This window comes from Lissotriton helveticus, chromosome 11 (genome assembly GCF_964261635.1).
Source record: "Lissotriton helveticus chromosome 11, aLisHel1.1, whole genome shotgun sequence".
Classification (NCBI taxonomy): domain Eukaryota; kingdom Metazoa; phylum Chordata; class Amphibia; order Caudata; family Salamandridae; genus Lissotriton; species Lissotriton helveticus.
The window spans coordinates 30,457,475-30,472,705 of NC_136072.1; the positions used below are offsets into that span (position 1 = coordinate 30,457,475).

Consider the following 15,231-nt stretch of genomic DNA (forward strand, 5'->3'; position numbering starts at 1 on the left):
GAATGGTTTATACACCTCATTAGTACCATTTTAATGCCCGAATAGAGCAATCAGCTACAGAAAGGTGACCAGTTAACCTTTGCAAAATGCTTTCAACTGCGCGGGAACGTGTGTTGCTGCGTTTTTAGTAACTTTTGAACCGTTTGAGTTGGAAACATTTTTTTGTGTTAAAATCTGCAGATTACGCGGCAGGCGATGGATTGTGGCAAATGCGGCAAACTGTAAATATGCGAAAATGACAGCGGCTGCACAGTCACTTAACTTCAGTGCCCTGTTGTATACTCAAGTAGGACTCATATTTACAAAGGACCTATTCAGAAAGTGCACACTACGGTTGGTTGTATGTCACAGTACCAACTGCATTCATAAATTGTCGTCTCCTTATTTTCGTATATCATTATATCGACAAGGTGAGTCTGTATATAGGTGTAGATTTAGTATTGTAACTCAACATTTACTAACCGGGACAAGGGAGTGCAATCCAGTGCTCATGGTTAACATTAAGACATTGCTATTGTGATTCTGCACGGAAAGGGCAAACCATATCTATGGCATAGAGCCGGGTTGGCTAGCATTCGCGTGGCCCATGTGTCAGGAAATTGCACACGTAGGGAACAGGTGTATGAAGGGTTTCCCTCCCCATCCTGTCTTAGTAAAGTTTGACTTCTCATGCTTCACCATCTTAGCAAAGCTTCCAAAGTATAAACAAGCATTGGCAAAGCCAATAGGTCGCGGCAATCCAAGAGCAATTGGCGTTGCCAATGTCTATTAGCCATGTTGAATAGCAGCATGGCTGAAAGTCATGCAAAAAAAGCGCAGTGACCCAGCCTGCGCTGCATTCTGAACTCTCATATTTGACAGCGCTTTTATGTACGATAATGAAGTAAAAAGTTTTAATCAAATAAAATATTTGGGCAAGAATACACAAGGAGCAGCTCTTAAAGAAACAGAAACAAAGTGCCTGACAGCAACTGCCGGAGCCCAGCTACCATAGCTGCACCTTGGCCTGGCCGCTTGAGCTGTAGTGTGCTACATTGACGCTCGTCTGTCATAAGCTGGTAATTATGTTTAAATGAGAGGGGCGCGGTGGGTGAACTGGCAAAGTGAAAATGAAACAAAAGTTACATTAAAAAAAGAGGACATGTAGGTGGCGCCTGGCTTGATAGACAACATTCCAAGTGAAACGTCATTTTAAAAGACTTTGCACTTTCGGAATGTCTGTTACTATTTTAGTTTGTTTTTTACTAATGAAACGCCATAAACAAGTTACAGAATGGAACAGAAATGGCGTGAGGGCAGGTGAGTAGATGAATAATAAAGTCGATTGGCGAAGGAAAAGAAGCAACGGGAGGAGACGGAGCAGGTGAAAATCAAGAGCTTTGTGTGGAGTGCTCAAAGACAAAGAAAAAAGTTGCTCTCAAAACGGGTGAGATGGATGGACACAAGTACTTGGTCCATACTCTGGGCATGGAAGAGGCATTGCGCCTTCATGCTATGGGCAAACGGGAATAACTGATGCAAGAGCGACGATGGAGCAAACAAAATGGTAAGCCTATGGGCGGGTGGAAGCCCAATGAATTGAAAACAACATGTCTCTTTCCAGCCAAGGCCTAAAAAAAGGCACAAAAACAATCCCACAAGATTAGGCTTAGCACAGCAAGTATCTCAGTAAAATTCACTTTCAGTGAAAGCATTCTTGCAGAAAAGGATTTTGATGGAACATTTTTGAGCTAAATATTGCTCTTGCAAAAAAAGTTCACCTTCAAGCTACGGTCGGAGACGTTTTCCAAACTTTATAGCTAATGCAAAGTTTCCAAATGTTCCAAAAATTAGCAGGTGATAATTAAAGATTGCCCCCACTTTGCTGGTGAGAGTGTGAGTGAAGGCATTGCAGGTGTGCTGGTCACACTGCTGCTTCTTCCCAGTATTGTTGGATGAGTGCCCTTTTTATATCAGTGGTTGTGCTATTATAGAGCGCCTAGAAGCTCCAGGGGATGCTGTGTTACATGCTTTCCATTTTAATTTACTTAACTTTGGATAGACGTTGGTGGGTTGGATGGGGGAAGTTATTAATAAACTAAACATTTGGGGGTCCTTCACTGGATTCAGCCTCTGTGTGGACCGTACCACCGCCCCTCCACCCTCATGGTCAGATGGAAGCCAAATCCACCCCTCCTGCTTGGCTAGTTTATCACTTTTTATTTGTATTTTCTCTGCTTTCAAATAATCAGGCCCTCTTTTATTTCTCAGGGCTGAGATTTATTGGTGGAGGGGTCAGAATAAGCGGACACTTAAGGTGGGCCCGTTTCCCAGGAACACGGTGACCTCCGTGGCGGGGCTGTCGGCCCACGACATCAGCCGGCCCCTTAAAAACAGCTTCATCCACACAGGCCATGGAGACACCAACCCTGAGCGCTGCTGGGGCTTTCCAGATAAGATTGACGAGTAAGCGTCGAACTTCATTCTTTTGCTTTCTTTTCGCCTTTGAGTTTGCATTTTGTCATGTTTGCACTTATATTAGCTTTCTACTTCCCCTCCATTCTTCCTTGCATCCTGTGATGCTTCCTTCCTTGCTGCAGAATGGTTTCTCCTTTTCTTTCTTCTTTCCCAGTCTTGCTCTCTCTAGCTGTGTTCCTTCGCATCTTTACAGAGACCTCTGTTTTTCCATTATCCTGCCACCTGTATACATTTAAACGCAGTTTGTTGTCTTCGTCTCTGCACATGGATTCTTACCCTGACCGGGCACGTAGGACCGGTTGTATAACACAACATCGACTACCACAATATCATGCCACACGTGTATTGTGGGGGAAAAAAACCCCTAAATAGATATATTTTTTAAGCTTGTTCTATGCTTTTTAGCATCTACATTTATAGGGTATGTCAAAAGAATATATTTTTTTATACACACACCATATAAGTGTAGATAATGATAAAATGCATGCAACAAACTAAAAATATCACAGCATGCCTAACTCCAGCCCTGAAACAAGCTCCTGACCTTTAACCCTAACCGTAACCCCAGCCCTGAACCATAATCCCACCCCTAACCGTAAACCTGGTTCTAGCCCTTAACTAACACTTTCTTGAGGATATTATTGCAGGCGACAGGACGCCTCCAGTTGACCAGCTAGTACATTGACCACAATATTTTCGTTCAGCGATATTAAAAACGTGATATTTTGGTAGTAAACTCACAGGACGCCGCTGAGCGCCTAATGATAAACCTACCACGAACCTGTGCCAGTGCCGCAGAGTTTCATCTTCAGGGGTCACTGAGGCAACACAGGAGACCTCTGGATGGTAATCTGATATTTAGTTCAGTGAAAAGGTCTCCTGAGCCTGGAATCCTTTACCTGTTTTGGGTTTTGCTTTTGGTGCTGATTCTGAGTCCTTGACTTTGCAGAACCTTTCCTTCCAGAGGATGAAGTTGAACAGGGAGACTGGCACTTTGTTGCCTTCAGAGAGTTCCAAAAGGGGCCTCTGTTTGAATCATCAGAATGTAGGGATAAGAGTTTCTGACTTCATCTGGCCCCTTCTCACTGCTGATAATACCTATTTTATAGTGATTATTGCAAAACCAGCCGAGCTCTTGGACATGCATTTCTTTTCAGCAGACAACAGACCAGGAACATCCTTACCAAGAGGTTTAAATAAAGATGACAAACCTTTAAATATCTTCTTATTAATGAGGTTTGAGGTTGAGGTTAGAGCAACTTGTCTCAGCATTTACAACAATTTTCTGAGCTGCTTGGGCAAACCACCCTCTAAATTTACTCTTGTGTTACGCACCTTCATAATCTTTGTCCATTCGATTTGTTTAACCGCATGCGCGCTAGCGGTTTTCCCGCTGCGCGCTGCGATTTTGAAAATCGCGCGTTACGTGACAAGGTCAGCTCGCCATGCGCGTAGCGCAGGTAACGCCCATGACGAGCTGACCTTGTCATGCGCGTCGAAGGTGTTAAGAAGAAGGCAACGCCTGCTCCAGCACAGATGATGGCTAGAGTTTCAAAGATTCCTGTTGTTTTACCACCGAGGAATGCCTCGAAAATGTGTATACCCAAAGCTTGGTCTTAACATAGCACCATAAAGGTGACTTTTCTTAAAGCCTCATATTGTTTTCACAAATGTGCATCACAGATTCACAGTTGGACACTTCACCGTCCTATTGAATGGTTCATTGCTGAGCAAGATCAGAACTCTTCTACCAGCAGGGTGGTGTGAACAAACTTTCACGACGGACAGCTGTTTGCGACACAACGGCTTTAGTGAGCTCCATCCAAACTGTGCGCTCAACTGATCGTATAGCAAGGCTCAAGAAACTCTACAGTGCTTTAGCAGCACCTGATAACCTGGAGGCTTGCAGCACTGGCTGACTTCTGAAGCACTTTTTCACAAGTGCGTTCATCTGAACAGGAACTCTGTTGACTGGCAAAAGTTGGATGTGTGGGTTTTTATATGCGCCCTGCTGAAGAAGGCCACCTGCATTCGTGCAAGCGCCGACATGTCGGGTGTTCCCTCTCCCACCTCCACATCCTTCTGGCTAGTCTACGGGGAGTGTCTGACTCCATGGAAGGGCTATGCCACAACAGAATGTTCCCTGTAAGGTTATAGTCCTTGCTTTGTACCTTCCACATGTTGCAAACGTCCCAGCCACCCTACCCAAGATGGAGGGGAACTTTGTGGGATGAAATGTTCTTCGGCTCAAGCAGGAATCAAACACTCTGAGAAGCCAATCGCCTTCTCGATTGCCTTTCACTGTCATTGAAGTCTGTCCACAGGCGCTTCCATTAACTTCACCCCGCGCTTTTTAAATGTAAAAAGGACCATCTCAGATCCAACGTCAAGGTGGCACAGTGAAGCAAGAATGTGAATCTATAAAGGATGCCAAGCCCCGCTGCCAGGAGCATGCTCTTTTGTTCTTTTTTTCACTCTCTCGCTTTCACCTTTACCAACCCACTTTACTCTTTTCCTTTTCTTTTCCACTCCTTGCTTCTCTGCTTCTTTCTTTCTTCATCTTCAGTCTCCCTCTTTCCCCTTATTCTCTTCTCTTAGTTGTTCTCCTTTACCCTTCACTTGTACCACCACCTTACTCTTCGCCCTATTAGTCGCTTCAACTTTTCTTTATCCACTTCCAGATGGTTCTCTCGCTCCACTTCTAGTTAGCTCTCTTTTCTCTTATTATTCCTTTTCTTCCCTATGCTTGTCCAGGCCTCTTGAGCTCTTTTCTTTCTCCTTAATACTCTCAAACTTCTTCTTTCTATCCACTTTCTTTCTTTTTTGACTCTTCTCTTCCATTCTCTTACATGTGATTTATTTTCCCCTCTTTCTCTTCATTTGTCCCTCATTTATGTTCTCATTTCTCCCTGCAGTAGCCGGACCCCCTCGGGCTTGCATGGTGTTTGGTTGACCCCAGCTAGTTATGACCTTCAGCATGGGAGATGGGTTAGTTATGGTACTAAACACACCGAGTTCTGTATTGTGGCTTTGCAGTCGACCTTCCAAGGCTTTGTTTAGACTCTCAATGTGGGGTAGATAAAATAAAGGACAGCTATTAGCCTGGTCATCTATAATTTGAGTTCTGTGGCTAGGAGTGCACCCTCCCCCGTTATTCTACCTCTTCCCCCTCACTTCTCACTGCTCTCCCCTCACACTGTCCCCTCACATCTATTTACCTCTCCCTTTTGCCTCTACAATCTTTCTCACCCTCTGCCTCCTCACATTTGGGCCTTCATTTCACTGCCTGCTTACAGTACTCTCATTCTTCCTGACTCCTACCTCCACAATGCCTCCCTAAATCTTCCTTCATTCTCCTGCTGCCTCTTCCTACCTCTTACCTTCTCGCATCTACTTATTTCACCTCTGGCTGCCTCTGTCTTTGCCTGTCCTGCATTTCTTCCTGCGTCTCCTTTTGAATGAGATCTACCTGCTTCTCCCTTCCTGCCTCCCCTCATCTACCTGCGTGTGCCTCCTCCTTTCCTGCATCTAGCTGCTTCTGCACTGCTCCCCCACATGTGCCTGACTCTTCCCCCATATCTACCACCTTTCTTCCCTCTAGCTCCCTACATTTATCTGCTCTTCTCTCCCCCATCTCTGCCACCTCCTCTTTCTTTTATCCCACTTCTGCCTGCTTCTCTCTACTGCCTCTTTGCATCTACCGCCTGTACCCTTGGCCTCCTCTGCCTGCGATCATCATATAGATATTTCTCCCTCCCCCGCCTCCACATTCACCTGCTGTGCCTCACACCTCCAGCATCTTTTCCTTCGTACCTGCCCTCATCTGCCAGCTTCTCCTCCACACCCACCCTCCTCATCTGCTTTCCCCTTTCCATCTCATCTCCCTCCTCCTTGTACCTGCCTGCTCTTTCCCCTGCCTCCCTACTGTTACCTGCTTCTCCCTATCCTGAGTCCCTGTATCTACCTCCTCCTCCCCCGCTGCACCCACCTGCTTAGTCCCTTCTTGCTTCTACTACCCCCAGCATTAACCCCTTCCCACCACCTACTTTGCTTCTCTCTCCTCCGTCTACTCGCATTCACCTGCTTTTCCCTCCTCTCTCCCAGCATCTTTCTGCTTCTGCCCCCCCATTCTCACATATTTTCCTGCTTCTGCCTTCTGCATCCGCCCTGCTGCCCGCTTTGCCCTCTCCTTGCATCTCTCCGCCCCATGCTAGTTTTTCAGCTTCTTCTTTCGCCATTCGCGCACCTCGCTGCTACCTTTTCCCTCCAGTGGCTCATTGCTAATCTTGTCTGACTTCCAACAGGACTCAGCCTCATTCTATTTCTCCAACTCGCCTGATGTTCCCTCCTGCCTCACACCGCTCCCCGCTTCCCTGTCCTACCTGCCTCCCCATGGCTCCTACCTGCTTTTCACAGAGGCAGCTTGATCCAGGCGTCTCCTATGGCCCCTTAATGAATTGCTTGGTGGCAGCGTGATGGCATGATACGTGGCTCGGCTGTACCCCACATTGTGCCAGCAGGCCACTGGAGGAGATGACGAGGATCACAGCATGGCCGCCTTGAAGGTGACAGAACCAGGACTTTGAATTTCCACGCTTAGGGCCTGTTGTAACAAAGCCAGTAGATTGCTGGAAGGCTGCAGGCACACCTGGGATTATTTATTGAAAATTAGTTGGGTACGCTAGATGGGAGATGGGGGCATAGGGGTGGTGCCCCACCAGGCACGTGAAGTTGGTGCCCAGTCCCTGGACGGCTTCTGAAGATCTCACCTGAGAGTCTAGAGGTAGAACGCTGTGACATCACGCAGGTGCAGTGACCAACACAGCATCAAAACACAAGAACAACCGGTGGGCAGAAGACGTCAAGTTACAACACATTTCCGTTTGAATGGGACTCCGTCATCCAGGCCTCTTATCTCTTTGCTGTTGGGTCAGCCCATGCTTTTCAGCGCTTTGCCTCCTCTGCTCCCCCTAATTTCTTTTTACTGACTTGTTCAGGGACTTTGCTTGCATTGATTGAATGTTTGTGCTTGTGTTGAGCTTGGACGTCGGTCGTATGCAGCTGTTGTGCACTTATACCACGCAGCTCAAACTCTGTCTCTTCGTGTTGGAGGCTTATGGCAGTATCCAACAGCACGCGCTTCTCCCTTGACTAACACAGCGCTTTTATCCTTCCTGTTCAGATTGAATCTCTGTCTAACCCTGCTGTAGGGTGTAATGGCAGGTGGGGGTACAAGCACCGCCAAACACCTGCTTTCTATCCTGCTCAAGTGGTGATGTACTTTCTGTCCTTGTTCCTCATATAACCTGGCTCTGCCCTTCCCTTTCTCCTCAGGCTGTACCTGGGAAATCCCATGGACCCACCTGATGTTCTGGGAGTCGACTTGAGCTTGGCGAGACCGACGCAGCTGCAAGGAAGAGCTAAACGTAAGTAACTTGCTGTCTGGGAGTGCCAACGTCTGCCAGGAGCTATGTGGCTGTCCTTTTCTGGACCACAGGTGTCCAGGGCACCAGCATGGCAGTGCCAGCATCAGTATGGCTGGACTCTTCTGAACACAGGTGCCCAGTCTGTCCCCTTGGCATCTGCCAGGAGTTGTATAGCTCTCCTCTTCTGTCACACGGGTTCCAGGGCACCAGCTCAGCTCTACCCCTCCTTACTCAAAATCCTAAATGGTGGCCCTGGCCCTCTGTTTCTTGGTCCCTTCTCAAAAGAAGCCTGTTGCTGTCCTGTTGCCAGATCTTTTTGACTGGGTGTGAGTGTTTGATTGATTCAGATGCTCCGTCCATCACCATCCTCTTTTGTACCGCTTTTGGCCGCCATAAGTGTGGCAGGGTATGCTCAGACGTGAGTCCCTTGCTCACTTTGCCACTGGATTCAAGTAAGCCCGGCTGAAGACGGCTGGAATGCCAGAAACTGGTCCTCGGAAGCTTGTTTCCGGTCCAGGGAAGACATGGCTTTGCAGTTCGGGCTGGACTGTTCCCATGAGGCACAGGGTCAGACTGATTTGCATATGGCCATGTCTGAACTGGGGTGGCAGAGTGGGCTAAAGAACGGTGGTGGATTGAACCCAGATCAGTTGACTGGGGGTGAGTGTTTGATTGGTTCAGATGCTCCGTCCATCACCACCCCCTTTTGTACCGCCCTGTTGTCAAAGCATTACATAACAATCTTAAACCTTGTAAACCTCATCGGATACAGAAGGCCAGTTTAAAAGATAGATCCTTCGCTTTTCTGGCTGCTGGGTTGTGGAATGCGCTTCCTCTTGTTCTGAGAACAGCCCGTCTGAAACTATTTTTTGGAAAAGGTCTAAAAACTCTACTCTTTGATTCTTGTATGAACATTCCCCTTATACTGTCTTCTCTTAAGGTTTGTGGGTTATCTGTTCTGCTAGCGCCGGGACGCCTCCTCCGAGGTACCTGTGCGCTTTAGGAATGCATTGTATTGTATTGCACCTCTATACAGCTTCTGTCAATCCAGCTGCAACTTCAAGTCCCTCCCCCCAGAGGAGGAGCTTGGCGGGCATCCGAGATGGCCGCGTGAGCACAGCGCTCCCCGGACCCCCGCCGCTCCCGGCATAATATCCTGAACATATCCTGATTTTTCACGAGGATTTGTGTAGAGGACGTTGGGCTGATCTACCTGGCCCTTTCAGAATTTTATTTCGACACCGGGTGCCGGAGTTACGGTGATTCGAACGTTTGGGCTCCGCCCTTGAGGTGCGCCCGGGACTGGGTGAGGCTCAGTGGCCGTCTTGGAGTTGAACAACAACGGCAGGGGGATTGGACTTGAGGGTCCCCCTCTTAAGTTTCGGTTTCGATTCTGCCTCAGACTGAGACATCGGCGAGAGAGTCTGGCCAGGGCTGGGTCCGGGGCACGAGTTGGCTGTCGGTCCTTTGGCTGGCCTATTCTCCTATTTGGCTGGCTCTATCCTAGTGGTACCCTTGTTGCGGCCCTTTGGTCCCGAGGCCTTACTTTCTGGTGCCCGGTCCGCTGAACCTGGTGAATCTCCTTGTGACGCAGTCTCCAAAATGGCGGGCAGAGGGGACCGGGAGACACGGAAGACGAAGACACCTCTGCGCGGGGGTCCGGTCCAATCTAACGTCATGGACCGTTATACCCACTCGAAGGGGTCCCCCGGAGCTGCCCTGCCCGGTCCCAGCGCGTCTGACCACATCGTGGACACGTCAACTGAGCCTTCCCTGCAGGACATCATGGGCGCCATTTCTGGCATGAGGGAGACGATAGGCCAACAATATGAAACCTTGGCCCACAAAATTGACACCGTGGCCATTGATGTGAACTTACTTCGAGCCGATCTATCAAAAACCAATGAGAAGGTGAAATCATTGGACCTCAAATCATCCAGCCTCACGGCAGACGTCTCGGAGATACAGACGGAGATTGGCAATCTCCGTAGGGTGAACGATTTCATGACCCGGCGCTTGGAAGACTTTGAGAACAGGGCACGTCGCTGTAATGTTCGCGTGGTTGGTGTTCCGGAGAATCCAGAACCCCACTCGGTTGATCTCCTAGTTGAGGACCTGATCCAAAACCACCTCTCTCCATCTGGACTGAGTAAATTTTTCACTGTGGAGCGTGCACATCGTGTTCCGGGGGGCCAGGGTAAGCCAGGTGAGAATGCCACAGTGAACTTTTATCCGGACTTTTCCCAACAGGTCCAGAAGCAGCGAATGGGATTTCGTGGTGCCAAGAAGCGTCTTAGGGACATGGGGTTGCGCTATGCTATGCTTTTTCCGACCAGGCTGCGGGTTGAGTACAATGACCGAACTTTTTTCTTTGATCGGCCGGATGCTGTGAATGACTGGCTGGACTCTCTGCCTGACCGACCTCCTGAGACTGAGTCCGCTGCCCACCCGGGCGGTGCTGAAGGTGGTGTAGAGAGCTGAACATTTCGTCTACGCCTGGTGGCCTTGTTTTGAGTAACTCTTTCCAGGATTGTATGCCTACGTTCCTCTATTGTTTACGTGATTTGTTGTGTGTTTTCCCTCGTTATCGGTCTTGCTCGGGGTGGCGGGTGGGACGGAGCCTTTCCTCCTCCGGGGTCTTTGTGTAGAATGGGGGTTCTTGGGCGACAGGCACACTGCAGGTTGGGGTGGCTTTTTAGCTTTTTGCAGGGGTGCAGGGTGGGGGGTGTTCTCTTGTTTGTTGGGGGGTGGGTGGTTGGGAAATTCGTTGTTTGTGTGTTTTGTTTTCAAGGCAACTCTATCCTGTCTTTGATGATGTTTCTTGTGTCATGCTCATTGGTGAGGGGTTTTGGCGTTGCTGGGTGGGATGGGGGGTAGCGGGTTGAGATTTGTTTCGTGGAACGTTAACGGTCTGGGGGATCGTATCAAACGGAGTGTGGTGTTGAAATGTATACGCCGTTTATCTCCGGATATTGTTTTCCTGCAGGAGACTCATTTGGTGGGCAATATTTGTCATGCGATGAATAGGTGGGGCTATCGCCTCGCAGCACATTCGGGGTTTACCTCGGGTTCTAGGGGTGTGGGTATCCTTGTTCAGACTTCCCTCCCCCTGGCTATTGATGATGTGATTCTGGATGATCGGGGGCGATATGCTGTCCTTGTGGGTCGCTATGAGGGTAGTACCCTCTCCTTATTTACTGTTTACGTGTCCCCCGGCCTGCAGACTTCTACCTTTTCCGATTTGGGCCGTGTGTTGTTGGACCTCCCTGATAGTACTCTCTTTATGGCTGGTGATTTTAATTCTGTGTTCTCCGGTCTACACGATCGCCACCCCCCTAGAGATACTCCTGTGGCCCAACAGTGGTTGGGTGGGTTTTTGGACACATTTGGCTTGGTGGACTGCTGGAGGCTTATGCATCCTACTCAGCTTCAATACACTTTCCACTCTGGGGCCCATGGGAGTCTGTCTAGACTGGATTATTTCCTGATGCCTGCGGCTCAGTCGCCGGCGGTGCGTGAGATTGTACACCTCCCCAGGGGCATTTCTGACCACTCTCCGCTCTGGCTCCGTTTTGAGATTGGAGTGGAGGCGGTGGGCCGGGTGGCTCCTATCAACCCATGGTACCTTACCTCCCCCGAGACCCGCAGCCTTTTGATTAAGTCTTTGGACGCATATTTTCTGGATAACGAGGGGTCGGTTTCCTCCGCGGTGTCCCTGTGGGAGGCCTTTAAGACGGTGATTCGTGGGCAGGCCCTCTCCTTTATTGTTGAAGCTAAGAAGGCGAGGAATCGGGAGGTGGTGGACCTTGAGGGGGAGATTGCTGCGCTGGAGGCTGCCTTGGAATCGGGTGTCACGTCTGCGAAACTCCACGCCCTGGGTCTGAAACAATTTGCCTATAAGTCTGTGGTCACGGATGCTGCTAAACTGATGTTTCGGGAGCAACAGGGTCGTTTGTATGATGTGGGGGACAAAGCGGGTAAGTTACTGGCATGGTTGGATAAGAAGGAGAGAGCTAATCGTGTGGTGCCCGTGATTCAGTCATCGAGTGGTGCGAGTGTGACGGACCCGATTGGAATAGTTGAATGTTTTGCTGAGTATTTTCGTGTGGTTTATACCCCTGTGTCTGTGAGGGATGTGGCTGACTCTCTCCTTCTGTTACGCGATATAGCTCTGCCCAGTGTTTCCGATTTAGATCGTATAGCGTTGGAGTCCCCCTTTACTATTGATGAGATAGCTACTGCCATCCGTTCACTCCGTTCGGGCAAAGCATTGGGCCCGAACGGGTTGCCAATTGAACTGTACAAGCTACGTCCCGACGTAGTGGCGCCCCATCTTCGTGCCATGTTTCTGGAGTCCCGGGAACGGGGTATTCTCCCATATGATCAGCGTCTGGCCACAATAGTTGTCATCCCCAAAGATGGTAAGCCGCGGGACCTTTGTTCATCTTATAGACCTATATCCCTGCTGAATGTTGAGCCCAAGGTATTGGCTAAGCTCCTGGCGACCCGCCTCCTGACGGTCATTAATGACTTGGTCCATCCAGATCAATCCGGATTTATCCCGCATCGCAACACGGCTCTTAACCTACGTCGTCTCCACGGTGCGATTGCGAAGGCGGGGCTTCTGACGGAGTCGGCCATTTTGGCATCGTTGGATGCCTCGATGGCTTTTGACACTGTGGAATGGCCTTATCTTTGGGCGGCTCTTGAGAAATTTGGTTTCGGGCCTGAGTTTATCGGTTGGGTGAAGTTATTATATGCTGAGCCCTTAGCACAAGTTGTGGTAAACGGTAGAGTTTCGGCCCCTTTCAGCCTTGGCAGGGGAACCCGTCAGGGTTGCCCCTTGTCTCCGCTGCTTTTCGCTCTTGCCCTGGAACCGTTAGCTGCTTGGCTTCGATGGGAGCCTTCGCTTAAAGGGATCCGTTGGTCACCGGACTTTGAGGACCGCGTCTCACTTTACGCGGATGACATTCTTTTATATCTCACCTCCCCGCGTAAATCTCTGACTGTTTTATTTGATGTTCTTACTTCATTTGGTGCCAACTCAGGCCTCGTTATTAATTGGGCCAAGTCCTGCGTGTATGTTCTTTCGGGTGTTTTGCCCCCATTGCCGAGCAGACTTCCTATCCAGGTGGTCCAGTCGGGCTTCAAGTATTTAGGGATCTTCATTACGTTGGACTCCTCGCTCCGATTTGAGCGTAATCTCCTCCCCCCGTTGCTTAGACTGCGACTGGACGTGGCCCGTTGGCGTAAGCTCCCTTTGTCTCCGTTGGGCAGGGCGGCTCTGTTTAAAATGATGTCCTTGCCGCGGTTCCTTTATGCACTCCAGAATTCCTATGATGACATCCCCAAGACCTATTTCTGGGAGATCGAGAGTCTTCAAAGGCAATTGATCTGGGATGGGCGTCCACGTATTGCCCTCGCGAAACTCACCGTCCCTTGGTATGACGGGGGCATGGCGCTCCCCGACATCAAGAGATATTATTGGGCTTCCCAGTTGTCGGCCATTAATCATGTGATGTTTTCACCGGGTCGTAATCCTGCCTTTGAGATGGATAGACTCCAGCTGCCGGGTGGGGACTTTAATAGAGCGCTTTATTCTAGATCAGCCGGGCGCCATCTTGTGGGCCCGTCCAGGATTGCAGTCACTGTGTGGCGAGCCGCGAATGTGAGTTTGGGATGGGAGGATCGAATGACACTGGCGACACCGCTTTATGCCTCTGAACGATTGGGGTGTCTCTGGTCTACTAAGGGCTTCGACCGCTGGGATATGATTGGGATATGTAAGGTGGGGGATGTCTGTTCGAAAGGTGGTGTGAAGTCATTCCAGACCCTTCAGGCGGAATACGGTTTGAATGGTAGAGAATTTTTTCGCTATCTGCAGGTCCGACACGCCCTCGCCTCAGTCCTGACTCCTGATGAGACCCTGCCCGAGTCTTCCCCCCTCGAGGATCGTGTCCTTGATGGCCACCTGCCTGATAGCACCATTTCCCTGATTTATAAGAAACTGATCAATAATCGGGCAGACTTATTGGTCCGACTTCGGGAGGTTTGGGTCGGCGATGGGTTGGAATTGGACGACGAGGATTGGCAATCGGCACTCTCTTCTCCGAAAGAGGTAGCCATCCCTGCCCGTCTCCGTTTGGTTCAACTTAAAATCCTTCATCGAGTATATGTCACTGGTACGCGTTTGGTGACAATGGGCTTTTCCCCGGATGGGTTATGTAAGCGTGGTTGTGGGTTGAGTGCTACTTTTTTACATATTCTTTGGGAGTGCCCAGTGGTGGCGGCCTACTGGACTGCTGTGCTTGCGGTGATGACTGCTGTGACTGGTGTGGCCCTGCGGCCGGAGCCACGACGGTGTCTGTTGAATGTGTGGGAACCCACCGACTACTCTGTAGCCCAGACTAGATGGGCGACCTTGGGATACATGATTGCAAAACGGGACATTGCGCAACTCTGGGGCGCGTCCAAACCTCCTGAGGTCTCGAAATGGGAGGATAACATGGACTGGTCCATGTTTCGTGAGAAGACCGTATATGTGGCCAGGGGCAGACCCAGGGCGTGGACGAAGATTTGGGGCCAGTGGAATGAATATCGTGGGGATATCTGTACCCCTCCCATGGTTGGCACTACTGATGTTACCCTATCTCCCTAGGCTGGCGTTCCCGAAACCTTTTCATACTGCTCTGTGATTTTCCGGTTCTCCCCGCTGCTCCCCCCCCCCGACCTTGTCAGAGCCCTATGGCTCGTGTTATGTTCTCCTGATTGTTGACCATCCCCTCCGGTATTTGGGCTGACCTTGATTACTGTGCATTCGCCTTTTTTAGTGTTTGTTGTTTTTATGTATAAAACAGAAAATTAATATGCTCTGTACTATGTTTGGAGTAATGCTTGGTACCTGACTTGTGCCTGTCCACGGGAATGATTTTCTGCCTCTTTCATTGTGCCTTACTATTAGCGGCCAGCCCGTGAGGTTGTAGGCCCATTCTTGTATTTTCCTTTGCTTGCTCGAATAAAGGTTTTTGGGGAAAAAAAAAAAAAAAAAAAAAAGTCCCTCCCCCCAAAATTCACTGATAGCAAATCTACGGAGTGGACAACATGGCCCTTCAGAAATGGACATTATGCATGAAGTCAGGCAGACCAGGGATCTCTGGCTAGAGCGTCCCTTCACAGATAAGGCTGCCTGGCAGAAGGATAGCCAGTGCACTCTTCTCTTGGCCTCTTATCTCTTTCATTTCTGTTGGCCTGTGACTTTCTCTTGGCTTGCTTGCATTGTTTCTTGCCTACTAATTCTTGCTTCCTTTCCCCCATCCTGTTTCTTTCTCCGCCCTTTTTTGTGCTTCCT

General features: G+C 49.5%; 1 protein-coding gene across 4 annotated transcripts in view; it reads left to right on the top strand.

The window, feature by feature from the left end:
* Positions 1–15,231, top strand: part of TNK2 (tyrosine kinase non receptor 2) — a 394,078-nt gene that overhangs the window by 348,451 nt on the left and 30,396 nt on the right. For all 4 annotated transcript variants that reach the window (XM_078667996.1, XM_078667997.1, XM_078667994.1 and 1 more), the window contains 2 exons: positions 2,251–2,445; positions 7,792–7,883. In XM_078667996.1, coding sequence (XP_078524122.1) covers positions 2,251–2,445; positions 7,792–7,883 — 287 coding nt within the window. The remainder of the gene's footprint in view (positions 1–2,250; positions 2,446–7,791; positions 7,884–15,231) is intronic.